Genomic DNA, 26302 nt, shown 5'->3' on the forward strand with positions numbered 1-26302 from the left:
ATTTGTAAAAAAAATATATTTAAAAATGTTCATAATCTTGCAAGCAATCAAGGTAAGTATAGGAGGTGAAAATATATGTGTATTGTTGAATGAAATAACTTTCATTCATTATTTTTTTTATGCATGTCTTTTCACATAAACCATTACATGTACCATTTAACCATTATTTAAATTAGAAAGGGAACTAAAATTCATAATTTCCTATTCATATATTGTGGGACATATTTTATTTCATAATTTAGTTCAAACTTCCAGGGCCTCAAGTTTATTTTAGTCCAAAAAGTTTCTTATCTCCCTTGTTTACCTTGACCTCTCCTCGTGATAACACAGCGGCCATATTGAATAAACGACATACAGAACAGGAAGGCAAAAAGGAACATAAACACAAAGTAATCATTTGTTTTGAGGTTGATTGTCGTTAGTTTCTTTATTTTTAGTTAACATAAATAGAATTTACAAAGAAAATGATGTCCAAAAGTATGACAAACTGAAGAATCGCAGTCAAAGTACCTTTCGGCAGGTGCCCGAGCGTGCGTGCTCGCAAAAATTATTATTTTTATTTAACAGGACGCTAGGCCTGTGCATTGAAGTCAACCTGTCAAATCAGTCTGTACTGTTCTGTTCTGCTATGTTCATTGCATGACTTTCCCCTATCATTGTAAATCACAGGTCATAACTTTTTCTCCTGTAAATGTACATTTATTATTTATGCATTGAACTATAAAATAAGACCTGAAAATTATGTTAAATGGGGCCCTATCGATCAGAATAGGAAATTTGTATCACTATAAGCAAGAATTGGGAATTCTTTCGTCTACCAATAAAATCTTTTTATCATGTTGTGTGGAATATATGTTCATTTTGATTATTTTACATGTTTAAGCAGGTGACCACAAAAATAGAAATTATTTCAATAGAAATTATTTCAATAGCAGTTAAACAGCTTTGATGACAGAAATATGAAATGATACATATATATAATGATATAAAAAAATAATAAAGAGGATCAAGTTGACTTATTTTGATTAATCAGTCCAATCATATAATTTGTGTTTATCACAGAGAATCTGTGAAAGCACTTGAGTTATGAATTTTATGAAATCACTCAACATGGTGATTTTAGGACCAATTTTTAACCTGATTTCCAAAGGAAAATATCAGTTATTAATTTGGTGATGTACGGCGGGCGGCTGACAAACAGTCTCTGTGCAATAACTTGAAAACACTGTGATGAAATCTTTTCAAACATAGATATTTTGTTTCCTATGACTAAATGAAGGTCAAGTTCAATATTCACAATTTTAGCTTTTATCGTTGTTGAGTTGTAGACCTTTAAGTAGCAAAAAGTGATACTTAGATTGATTTTGGCCTTTCCATTTCTGAACCCTACAAAAATTCATTTATTTTTTTTACTTGGTCCTGTTTCATGTGTTTGGGGGGTCCAGATTTGCAAATATCATTTTCATGCAGGAAAATTTAGTTTGCTGTCTGACAGCCTCTTGTGTTCTTATAAAACAACTGAAATTTGCCATAAAAGTTATAAATTAAATTGCCTGTTTCAGGTATTACAAATATGACACATCATGACCATAGATATTTATTTTTAATTTGCACTGACAAGTCCTACAGTACATCAGTAGATTGCTCAGAAAACAGATTACTTTTTTCTAACAACATCTCTTTCCAGAAATGCGTAGGGCAAAGGCGATGTGAGTCTGCCCAAAATGCTATAGTGGCGACTGTGGCGTCATTCCTAAAACTATAATCGGTTTCTAAAAGCATGGGTGCTTAGCAAGCAATGAGTAGTGCAATTTACTCAAATAGCCGAGGTGGATTTAGGGGGGCAGGGGGCCCCCTCTTAGGCAGTCAGTGGGCCCCCACTTATGAAAAGTTCTGGATCCGCCACTGAATAGAATATATTAAACATTTTCTTTATTAAAATTTTGATTATACAATTGGTTATTATCTACGATTTAACCAGATCTCCAAACCAACACACAATTGAACTAGCTAGCTTAAGCATCTTAGAAAAGAAAAAATACTGGCCAGTGATAATTTACCAGATTGATTATGAATACATGGGAACAACTAAGTCACAACTGAACTAGGAGACCACAATACTTGTATAATAATGTTGTCAACAATACTGGTACATGTATATAAACAATTACAAGTATTAAATTGTATACAGGTATAATAATGTTCCAGTATTTGGAACCACGTTCAGATAATCACCCACATGTGCCCCAGACAATAGTCTTGAGAATCCAGATTATCCATAAAATCTTGAAATATCTAATAAGAACCATTTTAACAAAATACATTAAATATTTAATTCAAATGTTTTTTGTTGTTGTTGCAGAATATGGCCTTCCCGCCTAGACCACCGCTTGGAATGCCAGGAATGGGCTACGCATATGCACCAATAGGTAATTATATTTTCAAAGGACTAGAACATTTAATACATGTACATAAGGTTGTTGAAACTGTGGTAATAACCTGATAAGTAAGTTATAGATATATTTTGATGAATCACTGCTCAAACATGGGCTTGCTAGATTCCGAGATAAATATATTTGTAGCCGTTTGTGTTTAGACCCCCATCTTTGCAGATGGGCATCATGCTTTTACTGTGTTGCCTGATAACATCCAGCTGCATTAACACAAAGGGGTCAGTTTTGTTGTCATCCTCATCTCATTTTGTTAATCTGCAACTCCTTCAATACATTTAGACAGAGTTTAAACAAAGTTGCTCAGATTCTTTTACAGGACAGGAATTTGTAACCTGCTATTTTATTTTGATGTGTGATTGACAGGGTTTATTGTGCCATAACATGAACTTTGTCATTTCTGTTTATATTATTTGGCACATCTTATACTTCCCAGTTTTTGTTTACATTGAAAACCATAAGTGATATCTATTGAGTTGCTGAAACTACAAAGCAAGAAAAAAATATTTATTTCTCATTTTCTCTGAATTATGTAAATAATAGAAACCTGTAATCATGTCATTTACAACTAATTAGGGTGTTGCAATGTATGTTGTTTAGACTTTTTATTATACAATTTTAGGTATGATGCCCATGAATATGGGAATGGTACAGACGACGACAGTAAGTAATCACCTGGTAGGAATATATTTCATTCATATTTTCTTGTCCATACTACACTGTTATGTTACATGTATTTTGACAATTGCTGGATGCTACTGAACTTCAATCATTTATTTACTTTTGTAACAAGGCCATTCTAAATTTCTTGTGAGACTGTTTGACAGAAAGCTTTCATACTTGGTAAGATTTTCTGCCAGCATTTGTTGCTACCATGCTTTACCATCATTTTGAGCAAAACATCAATTCTCACAAACTTTTATATATATACATCATGTATAATCATAGCGCCATCAAACAGACAATTTTTATAAACCGACTGACATTTCCTGCTAGTTTTTTCTGTGGGGCTATTAATTTTTTTCTGGTTAATTTGCACTACTGGTTTGATTTTTGGTTTTAAACGTGAAAAGATTAATTGAAATAGCCTGAATTATTTAATCCTTTTCAACCAACCAACCTCTGAAAGTATTGGAAAATCTATTGGAGCCAAATAAATGGATTTGGTACTTTTTATAAAGTTATGAATATTTGATATAAATACCATTGAGACATCTTCCTCTGATTACCACTTTGCTATATTGGAGAAAGTACTTGTATAGGGAGAAATAGTGTAGCTTTAGTTCAATTTGTTTATTTCTTTATTGCAGGTGATGAGACCTATTGTAACTACAGTAGCCACAACTATTGCACAAAAACCATTGAAGAGTCAACTGGTTCCCCAAGAAATCACAAAGGTAAGTAAATAACATGGAAGATTTGTTCCGGGTTGAGAGAAAAACTCAAATGTGGAATGGGTTATTAGGCATTTGAAATATGAATGCCATATTGTTTTAAATTAAATATTGTGCACTAAGTTGGAAAATCACATCATTGACTTTGCCTGTTTATTTCTGTCCTTATCATACATGGATATCGTTAAAAACACACACACACACACACTTTTGAAATTCTGTATAGACAAGTGTTTTGTAATGAGTATGTCAGGACAAGTTTTGAAGTTGTACTTGACAGTGAAGGTTCAAACCTATATTCCTGTGGCATCTGTTTGGAACTATGCAATGGCTAAAGACAAAATCTCTGAAGGATTAATGTTATATATAAGAAAAATTTGCAGAATAAAAGGTCAGTTTTGAGGGACAATTTAAAGGTCAATAAAAAAGTTGTTTGTTTACTGTACTGTGACATGCCTGACCAACCCTTATTTTTGAGAGCTGACCCCCAACTTTTTGACTGAACATAGGGGAAAATAAATTTTCACTGGTATTGTTCTTGACAATGATTTTCTGAGTAAAAACATATCTGACTGGCAAAAACAACATCAACAATTGGCCACTAACCTGGAATATAGGCAACTGCAATACTGGATCTGATTCTGTAACAGAATAAGGCTATTTCTGGGTTTGCAAATAAAAGAAAATAATGGACAAAGTTTTGGCAACCTAATTACTATTTTTTTCCAGCAGGTGACTAAATTTTTCTTTGACCTAATTGACTCCTTCAAATTATTATCCTTCTTGTTTATTGTGGAATTGTACAAAAATAACAAATCAATATAAAGGAAAAATTGTTACATATGATAAAACGATCTCTTTTAGGATGAAAAAGAAGAAAAGCCACCAGTAACAACAGTATTTGTAGGTAATATAAGTGACAGAGCACCAGATGCTATGGTTAGACAAATGTTACAGGTAAGAATAATAGACATCTTAGTTGTTTGGAGGTCAATCCTTAGTCAAACTATTGTTGATCCATATAAGACAGTTATAACCATCATTATCAAGCTCAATTGTTAATGGATTATCTTATGCAATCATTAGGACTGAAACAATATACCTTTGTGTAAATTGCATTTTATCCTCCCTCAACAGTCATTCAAAAATAAATCAGCTGCCAACCAACTCTCCCATACATTTATTTCCGGAGTAGCCCTAAGGAAAGTATCTTGACAAATAAAATCTATGTTCCGCCCTTACTCAAAATATACTTAGTATGTGTAAATTGTGTTTGTATAAACCAGAATTTACATAATGAGAAATTATAGGTGTATGAAAAATCCATCCAGGGATACTAAATAAGTTGATGATAATTGATTAATTGACCAGATCAAAAGTATCCATATACTTTACCATTGTGATTCAATTTGAAAATGTCTTCAGATCAATGTAAATGATACTTTTATCACATTATAACTATCCTCTGTAAAATAAAATTTCATTATGAATGCTATATGAATTAAAATAAGTTTTATTCTATTTGTTTCCAGAGATGTGGTAATGTACTAAGTTGGAAAAGAGTACAAGGAGCCAGCGGTAAACTACAAGGTATTATAATTGATTTTTTTGTATACTTAATTTGATTGAACCCCAAAAAAAATCAAAAGTTCCTACCGGTCTTCCATTAAAATGCAAAAAATAATTGTAATTTGCAACAAATGTCTAAAAATATGAGATAATGGTGAAGTAATACTGACATATTTTAAAATTCAGTTATTTTTTATGTGTTAACAGGAATAAGTCAGAATGCAGATATTTTTTGACGATTCCTAAGCCTGAAATTAAGAATATAATGATTAAAACCATATTCACATATCTAAATGATGATCCACATGATGTTCGAACCAGCTTAAAAGGGCATTAGCTGTCAAATTCATGTTCATCGATTTGACGTAAATTCTCCTATTTGATTAAAACATTCTAAAAATTATATCCAAATTACAAAAAGTCTTAACATAAACAATTAACAATGCATAGACTCGATAATGGGTATCAGCATCTTATGTTTATTTTTGTCTCGACGGCCCTCTAATTTAAAACCATCGAGATGAACTCCGAAGACTGCCGACTGTCATATAACCGAATACAAACACAAATATAAATATAAATTGATAGCGACCACATACAATTGGACTTTTCTAGGTCTGTTGGATTTCATATTGCAGATTAAAAAGTATGTTTGATCATGTTTATTATCGTTTTACCTGTATAAGAATGATTGTTTTTATGGATCAAATCAGTCAACGGAATGGTTCATCCCTGTTGCACTTTCAATGTTGACATTCTTTTCCTTTTAAAGCTGAATACATGTGCAACCCATCTCCAGCTAAGGGGTTAAATTGAAGGTCATATGAATATGGATTCAGTGAGGTTGAATTATTATTCACTTGCAAGTGAATAATTCATCAGCTTATTTTGACAAAACTGAACCAAACTGGCTGCTAGAATTATTATTTCACTATTTTACTTTCATTAATGATTAAACCAAAAAAATCTTATTTTAATTTTTAGAAAATGACGCAGTCAATTTTCTTTTACCATTGACCAGACTTCCAATCCGCATTCCGAACTCGGTTCCGTATTTTACATACTTAAAGTGAATGTTCGTATGCTCATACATTGGTAAAAGAAAGACAACTCCAGCGTTGCAAATGTACATTTTAAAATAACAGATGGTGTTGTCCCTTCAATATGTCTTGTTGTGTACAAAATGGCGGTCATTAACCTTCGTGACCGTCGGACAATTTTCAATCATCTTGTTGGAAATACAACTGGAACAGACTTAAATTTGTAATTTTCATTCTTTAATTTCTTAACCTGTCATACCTGCCAACTTGCACGATTCAGGCGTGAAATACTCGATTTTGACCCCTTGTCACGATTGCACGATTTTGTTAAATTCTACTGTTCCCAATTTCGAACTTTCTCAAACTTTTCCCAAGGGAGACAACTGTGATCAGCCAATCAAAATCGTTGTTTCTCCTGATCTTTGGGTATTGTAAACTGCAAATGTGCTAAATTTTGAACTTGTCAGGAACTCAGAATATTGTAGAAATCGTGATCATGGCAGACCAATTTTCAATTACAAGAAGGTTCTTACACAGCTTAAGAAGTAAATCATGACTGGTTGACAAAGTTCAAAGATGCAGTTCAACCATAAACATAATAAACAGTAGCTAATGGACAAATTTTACACTTATGGTAACAAATCATACATGTTGTCATTCTTGAAATTAGATTACCAAATCCATTAAAGTACAATGTTCTATCTTTTAATTTTCACAAGGAATCAGATATATTTCCTTCTTTGTGCATATTTTTATATTTGAAAAGTCAACAATCACTTTAATATTCCTGTGACCAATAATCTGATAATCCACCTTTAAGGTTCATCTAATATACACCAACAAAAATGGCTGTGTTTACACCATGAAATTTTCTCTGAATGTAGACAAAACTGTGTAATTCTAATAGTTTTAAATCCTGGCAGCACCTGGCCACAACTCCTCTTTTTCCTGTGGTACATGAAAACAATAAACCAGTTAGGTACATTGTTGAGGTCTGAAAGTGACTTATAACTGCCAACAGCCACATTATTTGGACTCTGGTAGATAGTACCTCAGACTGTTATCTCATTGGCAATCACACCCCATCTATCAGTTACCCTACCTACCATAAACTGAACGTCGCCTAAGATTCAGTAGGTAAATTAAGTAAAAATCAAGACTTGCATCAAAAATATCCTAATATGAGAGACAATGGCGTCATTTTTACTTAGAGCTTTCAGCTCTTTGATTTTGTATATCTCGTAGCTGATGCCCCTTTAACTTTAATGATAGAATAAGAAAATGTTAGTGAGATTGTCACCAAACAAGAAATACAAAAAAAAACAAAAGGGAAAGTCTAAAGGATAAAGCCTACAGCAGTGAACTGGCTCTCACCTTTCAATTAAATAGGGTTTTGACAGAGGATGACACAGCTCATTGAATTCCACTTGGACAACCGAAGGTCATACATATATATTTTCTGAACAAAGAATTTTTGTGATTTCAGCCTTTGGTTTCTGTGAATATGAAGATCCTGAAGCTACTTTGCGATGTATGAGGTTACTCAATGAATGGACCATAGCTACAAAGAAACTTGTGGTAAGTTGGTGATGAGAGAACAGGATGGCAAATTTTAAGTTAAGAGAATAAAAATTTTCAAATCCTAATTAGAAGATAGCAAGATAGTTGAAATAATTTTGATTTTGTATAAAAAAAACTTTCAAAATAGATTCATATAATTTTAAGAGCCTGAATGTCATGTCAAGTGTCAGATTTATAGAAAATTTGTGCACACTATTGTCAAGATAAAAATATTGTGAAGCATTCATCATTTGACCTAACAGTAAGCTTGTGAGATACTAAAAATTCTGATGCAAAAGAAAAAATTTAAGCCATGTACATTGTATGTTCATATTCCTTTTAGGTCAAAGTTGATGCCAAGACCAAAACATTATTAGATGAATTCAGAGCTAAGAAAAAGGAAGCAATGAAAAAAGAAGAGGAAAAAAAGGAAAGCAAAGAAACTAAAGAGCCAAAGGAAAATGGGGAAGATAAATCAGATGGGGAAGAAGGAGAGGAAAAAGATGAAAAGAAAGAGGATGGTGATAAAAACAGTGATTTAGATGAATTCACAAAAAGAGAAGATAGAGTTGCTAAAGCTGGTCTGGATGCCATCATGAGAGAATATTCTTCAGAGTTATCTAAATCTAATACCCCAGGTAGTAATTAACTAAATAGGGTTTGAAGATTTTAAATGCCAAATGACTTAAGTTTGTGTGATTTGGAAGTATTTCTTAAATACCAAGCATTATCAAAGGAAAGGAATCCCATTAATTTACTAAATGTAGATACTTCGGAACAATAATATCTTTTAATTGACAAAATTAATGCTTAATCTGTTTTCTTTTTTTTTGTGTTGTCAATGAAAGAAACAATTTTACAATTATGTAAATGAAGTTAATTTGTTTTCAGAAAAAGAAGTGAAAGAAGAACCTAAACCTTTACCAAAGCCAAAAGATATGCCTATAAGAGACACTGTAAGTCACCTAAAATATACAAATTTCAGGATTCTTATATGGTTTAGAGGATTTTATGAGAAACAATTTTTATTTTATAGAAATAATAAAAAAAAAAAACACCTGATTGATTGATTGTTTGTTGTTTGAAATGCAGCAGAAAATATTTCACCAATTTTTTTATTTATTTATTGTTGCTTGCTTAACATCCAATGTCAAATTTTTTGTGCATGATTCTGGCCTTGCTGTCATAAAACTTTAGAGCAAGATTATCGTACTCCGACTCAGAAATCAACCAATCAAAATACTGGATTTGGTGTTTCAAGCACAAGTTTTGTACTCCGAGTACTGAGTAAAGTTTTATAACCAAGGGCCCAGGACAACATGAAATTTGGACGTGTACTTAAAATGTCTATAAAACTTGTCCAAAAAGGAACATAGATGGGTATTGACTTTTGACTGCCAGCACTAAAGAAGAAAAGGAAGTAGGATGGGGGAATAAAGTTTTTGTAACTTCCACATTGTGAGTACAACTGGAGATTTACAAAAATTGTCCTCATCATGGTCCAGGGAGTAAATATTCAGTCCTAGAATTTTACACATTGTTTTCTGGACTCAATTTTCTTGTCAGGACTCCCATTTCTACTGAGTAAGAGTCCTTGGGGACTTTGAGAACCCTGCGTTGAATTAGCATATCATGCTTATAGTTTGTGAAAAGGCTTTTTTTATATTATAGTCTAATGTCTATTTTTGTCCCCTCAGAAGAAGGCACATTCTATTTGATAACATGGCACATTTAGAAAAGTTTCCAGTCTAAACATATTTCCACAGGACTGGTATCAATTCTTAAATTAGTAAATGACTATTATATAATTGTAGGGTTTGGATGATATGGATTTAGAAGGAGACAAGAAAGACATAATTAATCGTGAGATCAAGTTTTTCCGTGATTTACATAAGGTAAGGAGTCTTTCTAATGGGATCTCTTTATACTTTTCAGATATTCTCCAGATTCTTGAAATAATTATTTTCATTCTGAGGTTTTCCTTTTCTTTCATAAATTTAAGACGAATATGGTTTTTTTCGTTTACAGTATTAACATTTTAAGAAAAGAAGGAAAAATTGGGGTTTACTTTTTCCTTTATGAAGAAAAGATTTTTTTGTTAGAATTGAAAACATTCAAAAAAGAAGGAAAAACATCAGTCATTCACACCTAAAAATGGATATTCCATGTTTCATTGTGCACTTTTTTATGTCTTGTTTGGCACTGCAGTTTCTGGGAGCTATATTTAAAGTTTTACGTGCTTAAAAAATTGATATCACCTTATGTTGAGAGAAACATTGATTGCAAAAGATTGAAATCAAATCTTCTGTTCTAGTCCTTAAGATAAAAAAAAATAGATTTTGACATTGTATTGAACATCTAAGCAATGATAATTATGAGTATACTTGATCAAGTTTCTGTGTGTTGATTTTAAAACAATGCAGTTGTTTAGGATTTTGTAATTTTATTTGGTTAATGTTGTGTGTGAATGCCAGATCATAAAATAATAGGTTATATTTCATTACTTAAAACATCCTATAGATTCTGTGGATGATCAAAATATCAACAGAAAACTAAAATATTGTAGTAGAGACCCCAAGGGTAAGTGTTTCTTATTGATAAGATATTATTACAGGTCTCTCAATGATGAAAGGGATGGCTGATATATATACAGGTAAGTGTGGAGATGGAAATTGATGACTAAGTGGTAGTGGAGGCAATGCAAACTTATGGGTTTTCACAGTTCCCTCCCCTTTATTTCCCACTATACTGGACCCATTATATAACTTGTGATAATAGATATTTTACTTGATTTTCGAGATGTGTCAGGTGAGTTTAAGATAAATCCACCCATCTTTTAGAGGCAGGTCTGAATTAAATCCCATTGCCATATTTGTCCTTGTTTTGATACAACCTATATATTTGTCTCAGTAATACCTCAAAATAAAGTCAATGTGTCATTAGTCTAGAATGCCCACATTCAGTGGTTTTTAGAAACTTTATCAGATACTAATGATAGGCATAAGATGAAGGGATCTCCGCTCCCATCTACCAGTGGGTGGAGGGTGTAAAAAGGGAGTACAATTGACATCATCAAGAAGTAACCAACCACCTGTTAAAATACAAGGTTAGTGCCTCTACTTTACTTTTTGTGCTCAGTTCTCATATTTCCATTGTGACAGAGGTATGTGGATTTACTTACTTTTATTTGATTTATGAACAAATATATAATGTGTTTATTTATACCCTAATACCTTTTTTGTAGAAAGGTAGGTTCACTAGATGAAAACAGTGTCTGTCTTATGTAAACAACATAGACACTGTTTAAAACAAATAAATTGATACACAGTCAGTTGTACAATCCTTTGTATACATGGAAATCATGATAGTGATTCCTAGTCCTATAATAAGATACATGGTTCAAATTTTTTTTTTGGTAAAAGGTCCTGGTCCTCAATGACAGGTCCTTTATTTTTGAAGAGGTTATTGAAACATTTTTAATTATAAGGTACCTAAAATAAAAGTTGTTTACTTTCATTCTTATGAGAGGAATTTTTGTGTAGGTCCAGGACCTTGGACCTGCATATTTTTGAACCCTTGCTATGTTTAATACTTTGGTTTTGTTTTAAATGGATCTAAACATTTTGAAACAAACACTGCCAAAAAGGTGTTTTGACACGGCTTTCAGATATAAAAGGAAAAACGGACATCAATCAGATAACCTCAGAAATTTTCCCCCAAAATACTTAGTTTAATATGTGCCCAGTAATTTTTTGATAGAATTTACATGAACACATTCCAGTTTCTTTGGTTATCTTATTTAGTATTGTTCAAATATTAAACATCAGAGACATATTTTCACTGCTATAAAGACAAATCATGAACATCCATTTATTTGCAATTTGTTGACCCCCTTATTGGGTGACGAGTATAAAAATTGGTAAATACAATCAACTTTTTGTGCTTTGAAAATTTTCAATGGAAAATCAGAGAGTTCAAAATGTACTATTGAATAAAATGATTGTGCGAGTTTGACAGTGTTGTGATATTATTGTGAATCTGTCACAAACAGGACAGAGCTGGAGTGTATAGCTAATCTTTCTGTTTAACAGCTATAAAATTTCTGGGTTAACCACCATATTTGTTCCATGGACGAAGAAGATATCAACAGAACAAAGACCAGTTGTGATAAGTCAGAATTAATATAATAGACCTGTATTGTCCTCCATGCTTTATTGTGTAGTAGATGACTCTTATATAACATGTGTCCTAATTAAAATACTTTTTGTTTACCCTAAATGGTCATGCCTTTGGTCTATTCAATCTTAAATTTGAGTATCAGCTTTCCTATTTTTAAATTGTTAAATTTCAGGTAATTTACCATTTCTGTATTTGAAGGACTTGGGTAGTCATTTCATTTTTTGTGGAAAATTAAATAAAATTTTGGTAAACCAATAACATGGTTGTCTGTCAATTATGCAAATCAATCACATGGTTGAAATATACACTTTAAAAAATATTACTCAGAATGCTTTAGGTTCTGAAACAGGAAATTGTGCCACCAGCTTTACAGGCTCTATCTAATACTTAATTTAGGTTCAAAGGGGTAAAAAGGATAAATCTAAATCCTTATAAGGATAAATTAATTAGACATGTTACATGCATTATGTAAATAAAGAATGAGTTGAAAATAGATGTTTGAAAGGGTAACTGTTGAAGGTAAACAATCAGTATTTTATATGAGGCATTACTAATTGCTTTTTATGATCTTGAATTGTGTCATGGTACTTTTAGAAGCTCACCAAATATCAATGGTTTGTGAATCTTGAATTTACTGTGTACAGTTACACTTCAGACACTATATTATGTCTAACGTTCAGTTTTTATATGAAAAGAAAATATATCTCATGAAATAAGTTTTACTGGGTGTTTATTCCAAGTTGATCAATCCTGCTACAAAGAAAAGCTTCTATTAATGACTTAATGAGTCTTCCAAACTGCAAAAACCTAGAGGGGGAGAGAAAATGAATGTACTTTTATACATTATTCAAATAGGTAGACCAGAATTATAAAGTTCCCATTCAAAAAACTTTTAAGATAGAAAAGGGAATGGGCTTATCATTGAAAGTATATGCATGATCATTTAGACGTCCTTTCTCTTCCTTGAAAATTTATTATTGACCCATAATTTTTTCCTAATGGTAATACTCCAGTTGGATCCACTTTTTTGTAATTCTTATCAACCTCAAACAGCTTCTTATCTGTTGTTTACTGCTTATATTTACTTTAAGATTGTTATTGTTGAAGTATATTTATCAGAAGTGTAAATGCTATTGATTAAAAGCTTATCAATAGTAGTTATATAATAGATGGACAGTATGCTTACAGAATATGTTCTATTTTTTTCTAGGGTGAAGATGACCCTGAGAGAGAATTGGAAAAAGAAAGGGAGAGGGAAAGAGAAAGAGAACGAGAAAGAAGAATCCAAGAGGAGAAGAGAATCCGTGATAGAGAAAGGGCTAAGGAAAGAGAACGTGAAAGAGAAGTGGAAAGGGAAAGAGAAAGGGAACGGGAACGATATGAAAAAGAAAGATACAACAGGAATGACAGGCGAACCAGAAGTCGGTCAAGGTCTAGGTCACAGACAAGATTGACAAGACGGGTTAGATCTAGGTCAAGATCATGGGACAGGTACTAAATATGATAAATATTGTTTTTATCAGCGCCTGCGCATCTGACATTGACCTCGTTTTCATGGACCATTGATAAATTTTAATGAACCACTCTCAGCAACACATATAAGAAAAATTTACCTTTGGCTTATAAAGATGTATTGATTAGTTTTCAAACAAAAGAGCCAAAACAGAGAAAACTACAAATTGTCATAAGTTTGATCAAGTTTAAAAAAATGAATACAAAGTCAAATTGATAATCTTTTAAGTATTCTCAGCTGCACTTAAGCTGCTCCAATGAAGAATTATGAACCAAATCCCTACAGTTATGACAAAATCACAGTCCCTATTGTTATTAAAATATTTAACCAATGTCATTATAATTGTCCAAACACTGTAAGTCTTGTCCTTATTCATATATTGGAACTATTAACAGTTGATTTAAGGGCACATAATCATTCTATTGATGCCATCTTGATACATATTTGACAGAAGCTGATAGTAATATCTGTTCATTTGAATTTCTCATGACAAAATGATACATTTTCCTAACCAGATAATTGTACCACTTTTTTCCAGAGAACGAAGGAAGGAGAGAGATCGTGATATGGAGGAAGAAGAAGAGGCTCATGAAAGAAGGAAGCTAGAAAAGAAGTTGAGAGAGAAAGAAGCTGCTTACCAGGAGGTATAATCTCATATTAAAAATATATGAATAAGTACATTGTCAGGAATCAGTTTTTATACGCCCGTCAAAATTTTGACGGGACGTATTATGGTATACAAATGTCCGGCGTCTGTCTGTCTGTCCGTCTGTCCGGCGTCCTCATGTCACACCATAACTTGAGAATTATCCAAATTTCATGAAACTAAAAATAGTTGTTTCTTATGATGGTCAAACGATCTGTATACTTTTTGGTGAAAATAAGATTAAAATTTTTGAGTTAGGGACTTTGTAACTTAAACAGGGGGGTGTTTTTATACGCCCGTTTACGGGACGTATTGTGGTATACCGTTGTCCGTCTGTCCGTCCGTCGTCAACATGTCGGACATTAACTCAAAAACGCTTTAACCAATTTGCATAAAACTTTGGTGAATTGTTTATATCTATTGACGTGAGCTCCCTTTTGTTTTTTAGAAATTTTAGATTTTACGTTTCTGAGTTAAGGGGTTTTATTCATTATAAAAAGGGGGATTTTCCAGTTTTCGGACAATAACTCAAGAATGCTTTCACCAACTTGCAAGAAATTTTGGTTAATTGTTTGTTTATATGTATTGACATGAGCTTCCTTTTGTTTTTTATAAATTTTAGATTTTACGTTTCCAAGTTACGGGGTTTTATTCATAAAAAGAAAGGGGGATTTTCCAGTTTTCGGACAATAACTCAAAAATGCTTTCAGCAGTTCTCATGAAACTTTGATGAATTGTTGATATCTATTGATGTAAGCTCCCTTTAGAATTTTATAAATTTTAGATTTTACATTTCCGAGTTATGGGGTTTTATTCATTAAAAAAGGGGGGATTTTCCAGTTTTCAGACAATAACTCAAAAATGCTTTCAGCAATTCTTATGAGACTTTGGTGAATTGATTATATCTATTGATGTAAGCTCCCTTTAGAATTTTTTAAATTTTATTTGTTTATAGTCTGACAACAGATTTACTAAGTATTGCGCAACAGCATAGTGTATTGCACAACAGCAAGAAATCTTTAATTGAATATAAATTCAATTCATATAACCAATTTCAAGTTCTTTGACTACATTTATTCAGAAACCTATAATATGTTAAATATTTAATTACAATCCAAATTCAGACCTGTATCAAGCTAGAATATTGTGTCCATTTTTGCCCCAACTGTTCAGGGTTGGACCTCTGCGGGCGTATCCAGCTGTGCTCAGCGAAGCAGTTTATTTTCACATGTCGCGCCGTATCTCAAAAACGTTTTATGATTATTGCTTAAAACTTTACACACTTCTTAGTTATATTAATCTAAAGATTGTATACTTTTTGGTGATGATTCAAAATTTTATTTTAGAGTTATTGAGTTTTTTGTAAAGAAAGGGGGGGGGGGGGGGGGGGGGGGGGGGGGGTGTTTCACATGTCGTGCCGTATCTCAAAAACGATTTATGATTATTGCTTAAAAATTTACACACTTCTTAATTATATTAATCTAAAGATCTGTATACTTTTTGGTGATAATTCAAAATTTTATTTTAGAGTTATTGATTTTTTTTATAAAAAAGGGGGGTTTTCACATGTCACGCCGTATCTCAGAAACGATTTATGATTATGGCATAAAACCTCACACACAAGACGACAGGCGTATCATGCGCTCGTGGCGCAGCTGTTTATTTTGGCTTGCCTGCAACAAAAGTCATGGATGGCGAGGCATAGGTGTTGCTCTTCCGGCAGTGTCATCTATTGTTAAATTTTCTGCTTAAGTCACTTTGATAGGAACTACTTCTGATAGATCAATGATATTTTATATGTAGTTGCATTACTATCAGTACATATCAGTTTGCCCACTATTTTGAGGCCCTACCCTTTAGGTCATGCATGGTCCAGCAACTTTGAATTAATTAGCAGTGTTGCTGTCCATCAGATCCTCTTTTATCCAATTTTCTGCTTACAGGGGAGACATCTCTGAGTCAACATTTTATTAAGAGTTTACAGACAAATTTTATATTGTTATAGCAAAGTTTTTAATGGTTTATAGGAATTATCCTGTCTATCTGTCTATCTGTTTCTACGTGTGGTTTGTAAGCACAGTTTCTTCTTGACTTGTTGTAAAACACTACCTAAGGATTTGCAAAAGGAAATATAAATGGGTCCTACATGTTGAAAGGGGTATAATCAAATTAACTTACTTCACTATTGCAATATGTAAGCACAACATCGAATGATTTCCATGTTTTATTCTCAGAGATTAAAGAACTGGGAAGCCAGAGAAAGGAAGAAAGCTAGAGAGTATGAGAAAGAAAGGGAAAGAGAAGAAGATAGAAAACAGGAAGAGGTATGTTTCTTGATATATTACTATTTAATGTTTTTTTGAAATTAAATGCTAAAGCAACACTATTTTATATAAAACTTATGGATTATATATGAAGGTTTCTTAAAAAATTTCTGGACTTTTGTATATTGGTAGAACTTTTTACCTTTCAAAAAATGACAGAATATTAGTGTGTTCGATTTATATATATATTGCTTAAAAGGATTATTTTCTTGGAAAGGGGGGAGGGTAAAATATAGAAAATAGTAGTAGAGTAAGTATATTTGATTTCATAGTATTTCATATTATTTCTGATATTTTATAGGGTCATCATGCTTTTTTTCCTCCAACATGATATAAGATTTAGAATGTGTATTTTTTCTAGCATTGAGGTTTCTCCGACTTAAATTGATATCCTTTATAACAGGATGTTCTTGTAGTTAATATGTTGCAAGGAAAACTTTTTGATGTCAATGCAATTAGCAAATGATTATGTCAGTGTGAAAAAATCTACATTTAATAACCCTGAATTATTCTTATTGACAAGAGACTCTTGTATCTTCATAGGTAAGAGAGGCCAGACGGTTGAAGGAATTCCTAGAAGATTATGATGATGAAAGAGATGATCCAAAATACTACAAGTAAGATTATATTATTTACCTCTATTGATGGGATTAATGTTAAAAATGTTTGATATTGAAAAGTGAACCTGAAAGGCAGAAGAAGCATGGTTATTATTATTTCCCAATAGATTCCAGCATTGGAGAGAAAAAAGAAGTCGAAGGGATTTTTCAATCAAAAGAAAGCATGTTCTCCCTTTTATTAAATAATAGACTACAGTTGACCTAAACACTGTTATTTCTTGTATTTAACTCAGTGTGTCTATTTTATTAACAGGGGTAGTGCATTAATGAGGAGAATGAAAGAAAGAGAAAAGGAGAGAGAAGCTGATGCCAGAGACAGACAGAGAGAAAAAGAAGAATTGGAAGAAATAAAGAGACGACTGATGGAAGAAGGACATCCTGATCCTGATGCAGAGTTAGCTAAGGTAGTCTGATTTTTAGATATTTGAGAAATTATATTATTAGGGTACCAGTTCTCTTGGTTTTAAAGGGACATCATAGGCACAATAGTAAAATCTGTTGAAATGCATACATGCCAGTGCCACAACTATGATTTTTAAAGCATTTTTTTTCATTATAAAGAATTTATTTTCCTTCAGAAAAAAATGCATAGGGCAGGACTATACAGTCTTAAAGGAGCTACATCCCTCTATTCGGGCCTAACTAGAATTCTGCATTCAATATTGACATGTACTTTTTAAAATTCATAACCTCTAATTTAAAAACCATGCATGAACCTTTTTGTCGAGCCTTCGACTTTAGTCGAAAAAGCGAGACATAGCGATCCTACATTCCGTCGGCGTCGGCGGCGTCCACAAATATTCACTCTGTGGTTAAAGTTTTTGAAATTTTAATAACTTTCTTAAACTATCCTTGATTTCTACCAAACTTGGACAGATGCTTGTTTATGATCATAAGATAGTATCCAGAAGTAAATTTTGTAAAAATAAAATTCCATTTCTTCCGTATTTTACTTATAAATGGACTTAGTTTTTCTGCCGGGAAATATTACATTCACTCTGTGGTTAAAGTTTTTAAAATTTTAATAACTTTCTTAAACTATCCTTGATTTCTACCAAACTTGGACAGAAGCTTGTTTATGATCATAAGATAGTATCCAGAAGTAAATTTTGTAAAAATAAAATTCCATTTTTTCCGTATTTTACTTATAAATGGACTTAGTTTTTCTGCCGGGAAATTTTTCTGCCGGGAAATATTACATTCACTCTGTGGTTAAAGTTTTTAAAATTTTAATATCTTTCTTATACTATTTTGGATTTGTACCAAACTTGGACAGAAGCTTGTTTATGATCAAAAGCTAGTATCTAGAAGGAAATTTTGTAAAAAAAATAAATCCATTTTTTCCATTTTTTACTTTTAAATGGACTTAGATTTTCTGCCAGGAAACAACACATTCACTCTGTGGTTAAAGTTTTTAAAATTTTAATAACTTTCTTATACTATTTTGGATTTGTACCAAACTTTGACAGAAGCTTGTTTATGATCAAATGCTAGTATCTAGAAGGAAATTTTGTTTTCTTCCAGTTAATATTACATTCAGTCTGCAGTTAAAAGTTTTTAAACATTTATTAGATTCATAAACTATCCTGGCTTTTTACCAAACTTGGACAGAAGCTTCTTACAATCAAAAGATAGTATCAAGAGGAATATTTTTATTGATTTACTTCCTCATTTTTGTTGAGCCTGCGATTAACAGAAAAAGTAGGCGAGACACTGGGTTCCGCGGAACCCTTACGAATTTTTTTCTGTAATGTATTCCCTGTAAGTTTGCACCCACAAATAATAATATTTTGACAGTACTAAGCAGCAAAATTTATTTTAAGAAAAGGTAATCTTTAACTTATCCTGTTGCCTTATTGGAGTAAGACATGAATCTTTTGCTGGATTTTGAATTGTCTTTAATTTGTAATGTTTACTTTTATAGATTGAAAAAGAACGAGAGGAGCACTTGAAGCCACGATTACAGTTTACTGAGCCAGAATCACGATCTCCAACACCTCCTCCCAAGAAAGAGGAAGTAAAGGAAGAGTCAGCGGAGGAGGAGGAAGAGGTTAAACCATTACCAAACATGAAACCTACATTACGTCCTGTATCAAATAATGTTAGTCCTTTGACAGACGACGATAGCAATCTTCCTCCAGATGAAACCTCACAAGATACCAAGTTAAGCTTTAGTGCTCTTAAACTAGGTAGGTTCTTACAATATACCATGTTAGGCTTTTTTGCTCAATAATTATTTAGGTACTCAGAAAGTAAGCACTGTTATTCCCAAGGCCTTGTAGCATCATGGTACCATTGTGCTGTTTCTTTACCATGGTGCCATCAGAATATATTTAATAACAGAACTGTTTTAATAATTTTGTTTCTGTAATTTTAGGGAGAAAAAACCTGCTATTTCAAATCGCATGATAAAAATATAGGGGGAAACACTGAAAAGGCTTAAGTCCTTCTAAAATGGGTATAGATTTACAAGATAAAAAATACTGTTGCAGTGGTCTGAAACTGTGTAGGTACTCAAAAGATACAAAGTTAGGCTTTAATCCCTTTAAACCAGATAGGTAATGACAAGACATAAAGTTAGGTGTTAGATCTCTTAACTTATGTGGTGGTACCACGATATTTGTAATTCTGGTATAATGTTCTTTTATTGTTTTGTTGGTATGCCACTTTACATTTATTAATTTCAAAATGGTTGTCAGTTTTATTGCTGGAGGTAAAACCCCACCTTCAGTAAGTAGCTTATCACTAAGAAGTTAATCAAATACAACTCATCAGCTTTTGAAAATGACTGGATGTAGAACAGTTCAGAGACATTTGTCAAACAACTGCTCAGACTCCTACTGAACATAGATGGAGTCTCAGTCTGGGTTAAGTACTCATAAAGTGGGAAACTGCAGTCTGGTAGGTACTAGTGCATATAGGAGTTGTTGTTCCTGAATGATTATTTTATAGTAGATAGAGAGAAACTGTAAACAGAAAAATTATCAGCAATTCAAGATCAACAAAAAAGAGATTTTAGTAAAGAATTGTATTCTAGTATACAATTTTGGAAAGTGGCCATTGTTGAAGATGCACATAGAGCCAGGTGAGCAACACAGGCTTTTAAGAGATTCTAGCTTTTATGTACTTGTATGGTTGTATTTTTATTTGCAGGAGCTACAAGTCCAACAGAAGGATCTACAAATAAACGTAAAAAATTGACAGTTGGTGATGTTTTTAATCAGGACGATGAGGACTCTGCAGATGGTGCTAAAAAACGTAAACTTGTTCCATTAGATTATGATGATGATAAAAACGATAAAAAGGCAGCAGCAACTGCAGAAGAAAAACGTGCTAAAATAAAACATTTAATTGAAAATATTCCTACAGCAAAAGAGGAACTGTTTTCTTATCCTCTGGACTGGACCATTGTTGATCAGGTATGGTTATAATTAACATGAGTAGAAGAGTTAGCTGTTGATATTGAAATCAAATATAAATTGCAGGAGCTTGTAATTGACAGCAGTACATTCAAGCTGAATAGATAAGTAGTTAATGCTACTTGTAAACAACAACTTTTCTGTGCTAAGATACATTCTGATAAATGAAAAATGGGAACGTTGAGCATGGTCAACACAACCCAACAACAAAAATCTGAGAAATACCAAGAAAATTATTATCAAGATAAAAGTTGCATTCCCATTGACCAAAATAAGAAAAGATCAAAATGTCATTAAATGCTATTATCTTAGGATTATTTGACATAGATGTCACAGGGTTTAGACATGCCTTCATCAACTGCATTTTCATTGGATAAGATATATGTTTTTCATAAGATAGCTAATTCGACCAGGGCAGTGGAATATCATCAATCTGTTCACTAGTAATTATGAGTGAAAGGAGAAAGAGGTTTACATCAATGAGATAGCATACCTATGACTTACATCAATGAGATAGCATACCTATGACTTAAAAAACAATCGACATCTAGAGGTCAGCATACTCTCTTCATCAATAGGCAGGTATCTATACAATATGTCATGCTCTAAATCAATGGAAGTATGGAAAAATTTATTGAATTTGTTATAGATCTGCCATAAACCCCTTATTCCCAAATGACAAGAAATATTAATATATAACAAGACAACCACTGATGAGTAATATGAATTATTATATGCATGGAGTACCTATTTTCCTAATATGTTGTTGTTTATTTTCTAGAGCTTAATGGATAAACGAATTAAACCTTGGGTAAACAAAAAGATTATAGAATATATTGGTGAAGAAGAACCTACACTTACAGACTTTATATGTCAAAAAGTAATGGCTAGAAGTACTCCACAAAGTATACTCAATGATGTAGCTATGGTAAGTTGGATAACAATTTGTAAAATAAGAAAGATTTTTGTAGAGAGCTTTCATAACGTGTATATATATATGCATAACTGTAAAATTAATAATGTTGACATTTTAACCAACTCAAACAGGTTGTAATCTCACCAAAAGTAGTACACAGCAAAACAAAAGTGAAATATAATACAGTAATCATGATCTAGCATAACCATAATATAAACAAAATATATTTGAACAAAGTTAAAAAAAAGATAAACAGGACATTAACGCCTATTCTTGAAGTAAAGATGATTTATTTTCCCTGGAAATTATTTTAAAACTGCAAAATTTCTTGATTTTTATGTCCAAACTCCTATTGATATGGTTTGGGCATAAGGGAGTACCATCAGAGCTCATCCATACTTACATCATGTTACAAATAAAATTGAGAATGGAAATGGGGAATGTGTCAAAGAGACAACAACCCGACCATAGAAAAGACAACAGCAGAAGGTCACCAACAGGTCTTCAATGCAGCCAGAAATTCCCGCACCCAGAGGCGTCCTTCAACTGGCCCCTAAACAAATATATATACTAGTTCAGTGATAATGAACGCCATACTAAACTCCAAATTGTACACAAGAAACTAAAATTAAAAATAATACAAGACTAACAAAGGCTAGAGGCTCCTGACTTTGGACAGGCGCAAAAATGCGAAGCCTTTTGTTAATTAGTAAGAGTAATAAGGTATGTCAACATCATTTCACTACAACAGTTTACTTTTACATTTGATTTATATTTGATCAGTAATATTCCATAGCTACTGTCTTCTTTGACAGTATGATGATCTTTACCGTTAATTGTGTGACTGTGACTGGGATTATTTTTTCTTATTTAATGTATGTAATAATGATTTATGTATTTTTTAGGTTCTTGATGAAGAGGCTGAAGTATTTATTGTTAAAATGTGGAGACTGTTGGTGTATGAAACAGAGGCTAAAAAATTAGGACTTGTTAAATAACCATGACAACAGTGCAATCAACTTTCATTTCCTCATTTATTTATATCATGTTATTATGGACATTCAAATTATCTGACAGTTTGTTGTTGATTTGTGATAATGATGAATTTAACAAAATTAATGATAACTGTTGATTGATGAAACACAGTTGCAATTTTGACAGTGAGTGAATGAGACTAAAATTTTGCAATTTATGCAAATGTGTAAAAAAAATAGTAGCAAGTTTATGCAGTATGAGACAGTAATTATTTATTACAAAGAAAGAAAGTTTATTGACCCTTGAAGTAAAATCTGTGATGGGGAGTAAGTTAAAGGCAGCAGTGCTGAGCATCTCAGCTGAGGGTGAATTTCGTATTAATGGAGGAGAATAAATGTATGTGTATGTGTGTGTGTGTGTTTGTATTTGTGCTTGAATTATGAAAGAAGAATGGGGGAGTGAATTGTATGTGATGTGTGATTGAAATAAAATTTTTATACACTGGATTTATGGTTTGTCTTATTCATGAAAGCTATAAACAAAGGTTATTATATGGAAAAAAGGTTTTATGTCAAAATTCAGTAGAAATTTATATATAACATCTGAAGGAGAATATCTATTTTATGGTTTTGACGTAGGAGAAGGTTATGATTAATTGATTGTTGTTTGCATAACATCCAGTGATAATTATTTCATGCATATATTTAGATTGAGCTAAGTGAGTCAACGGTATGGAGGATGAGAATTGTAACTTCCACTGAAAATGAGGCTGTGTTGGATAGGGGACAGAAATTTTGCTTTGAACTGGCCACCTATGGACTCTTTAAAGAGTTTTTAAAAGGGTTAATTAACATGCAGAAAGTGTGGCACTCTCTACATGAGTCTTTTTTTTTCTACCTCTTTTCGACTGGATATATTTATACACCTGGACAGCCTAACTTTTTCTCCACTTTAGCAAGGGTTTTATTGCCCAAATTACCAGTCAGTAGCAATCAAAGGTATTGCCATTTTCCTATACCCCAGTCAACCCTTGTGGTAAGTGAAAGGGCAAGTGAACAATGTAGACCACAGCATTTATTTGAACATTATTAAAATGAAGCAAGATCTCATCTTAGCCTGTAAGTGATTGAGAGGATTTAATAGTCTGTTGGGGCTCCATTACAAAATCAATAAAATTCATGATTTTTAATGCACAAATCAATTTGTGTAATACAAAGTGGAGATGTTGTTGACAACTAATTATGTTAGAGGACTATCATCTTCATCAATATATTGTAGATGGGAAATTCTTCTTTTGAGACGTAAATTTGCCTAAATGAAAAATCAAGTAGGCAATTACCAAAACACGTGCAATATAAATAGAATAATGTTTGGTAGCTACACAACAAAAACCAAAAGACTGTATATAGAGGACAAAATACCACCTGCAAAAATAGAGAAAGATAGTTGTACATGCCGAATGTAATTGATGTCTTATGGAATATGCATAGTCCATTCTACTACGAAGAACAAACAAAATCTTGATAGGAAGTTTGAAGCAGAGTTTGATAACAGATATGGACAGATACAGGAATAGAGTTGTACAACAAAAAGATCCTGTTATCACATGTCATCAAAATGTATCAAATCTATAATTTTTTGTTGGGGAAAATGAACTTGCTGAACATTATTTACTAAAATGCCAAAGATTCTGCGTATCTTGTCATAGACATATATAAACCCTAGGTCTTCCAATAAGATTTTCCACAAATATTTAACTTTTTGTCTCCAATAGGCTGTCAGCCAATCAAAACTGCAAAACTTAATTGTGGAGCAATCGTTTCTCAACTACAGTACTATAATACTTCTACCAACTCCTCTCTTCTGTAGAATAAATCCGTTATACACTGTAATCATTTTATTATCACCTTTCTTCATCCCCATGAACTAACTTTTCATGTATATAAATTCAATAATGATCTTTATTTAGGTTATTGTATTCACTGTACAATTTTTCTTTTGTATAGATATAGTTTCATAATTTTATTTTTGAACTTGGTGAAAAGAATTATATAAAACACTTAAATACTTGCATACTCTGTAATTCTTCATACTAAAATTTGTACATGCCGAATCCATTTATAAAATATGTTTACACTAAATCTACAATGCAGGCAGGTTGATGTAAGTACATGGGAAAGCACAATCATATACCGACTAATCCAAACAATTTACAAAATATATTACTGTTTTATCTATGATGAGTTACAACGACTAGGTCGATGCGACTGCTGGTGTAGGTTTCATCCCAGAGGGTATCACCAGCCCAGTGGTCAGCACTTCTGTATTAACACGAATTATCATGGATATGGTCATAATCATAAATTAATTGTGTACAAGGCTTAATTTTTCGAAATATTGAGGATTTTCTATCACATGATTAGATTACCTTATCTGTGATTGGCTAAACCTTCCGGAATTTTGGGTCATCAATGCTCCTCAACTGTGTACTTTATTTTACCTTTTTAACTTTTTTGATTCGAGCGTCACTGATGAGTCTTTTATAGACGAAACGCGCGTTTGCTGTACAACATTTTAATCCTGGTATCTATGATGAGTTTAATTACCAAACAACAACAAATCGGCAATGGCTCAAATAAATCTGATAGAAGCAGACACACCATCCAACAAAAAGAGTGAACCAGAACTTGTATGCCGATGCTCCTGCTGTTATCAAACCAAAATACAAACAGGATGGATAAGAATTAGCAAACAAAGGGGCCATTTGAGTAGGTTTCTTAAATAATTAAATGCATAGCGTTACACGCAGATAACAGTCTGCTTTATGTAAGTTTTTATAGCATACTCAAAATTGACAGTTTAAAGAATTCTTACTAGTTTTCATGTTAAAAGATACGACATAACAAAAATAACGAACTCCAAGAAAATATCAAAACGGGAAGTCCCTTAACAAATGGCAAAACCAAAAGCTCAAACACATGAAACGAATGGAAACAACTGTCATATTCCTGACTTGATACAGACATTTCTTTATGTAGAAAATGGTGGATTAAACCTGGTTTTATAGCTAGCTTAACTTCTCTCTTGTATGACAGTCGCATAAAATTCCAATATATTGACAACAATATGTGAGCAAAACAGACATAATAGGTAAAAATGTAAAAATTGGGGCACAGCAGTGAACATTGTGTTATAATCTTAATCACGATAAAAACAACTATGTCAACAAAGAAAAACAAAATGGCACGTAGACACTCTATAGACACAATACATAAGCACATGAGCAAAAATGAAAGACAAGAATACAAAAAAATACCATTGCACAATAAAACAATAGCGGGATGTATAAATACCGAGCCACGCAAAAAGGATGTTACCAAATGTGAGGTGGAATACATACTTAACAGCCAGAGGCGGATTTAGAGGGTTTTCCAGGGGCTCGGGCCTCCCCTTTTGTGGGAAAAAATTGGTTTATTATGTAGGGAGTCACTGAAGCATGACTGGATCGGGCCCCCTCTTAGGCAGTCAGTGCCCCCCCCCCCCCCCCCCCCTTTATGAAAATTTCTGGATCCGCCACTGACAGCTATAACACTACGAAATTCTAGTAAGTGAACATTTAAGATTCTTAAAAAATGGCCCAAGCTTGAATTTGAATCACTGACATTTGATACCCTCTCCCCTCAAATGTATTGTTGAT

General features: G+C 32.6%; 1 protein-coding gene across 1 annotated transcript; it reads left to right on the forward strand.

Moving 5' to 3' along the window:
* Positions 1-292: 292 nt before the first annotated feature.
* Positions 293-23111, forward strand: LOC127738689 (RNA-binding protein 25-like). Its single transcript, XM_052250025.1, has 19 exons — positions 293-389; positions 2363-2429; positions 3073-3113; positions 3761-3847; positions 4709-4801; positions 5377-5434; positions 7940-8031; positions 8357-8651; positions 8905-8969; positions 9828-9908; positions 13403-13683; positions 14244-14349; positions 16586-16675; positions 17219-17292; positions 17549-17699; positions 19220-19484; positions 20449-20714; positions 21496-21642; positions 22536-23111. The coding sequence occupies exons 2-19, from the start codon at positions 2366-2368 to the stop codon at positions 22626-22628; spliced, it is 2349 nt and encodes a 782-aa protein (XP_052105985.1). The 5' UTR covers positions 293-389; positions 2363-2365; the 3' UTR covers positions 22629-23111.
* Positions 23112-26302: the final 3191 nt, after the last annotated feature.

The sequence above is a fragment of the Mytilus californianus genome, unplaced genomic scaffold, assembly GCF_021869535.1.
Source record: "Mytilus californianus isolate M0D057914Y unplaced genomic scaffold, xbMytCali1.0.p SCAF_4, whole genome shotgun sequence".
NCBI classification, from domain to species: Eukaryota; Metazoa; Mollusca; class Bivalvia; order Mytilida; family Mytilidae; genus Mytilus; species Mytilus californianus.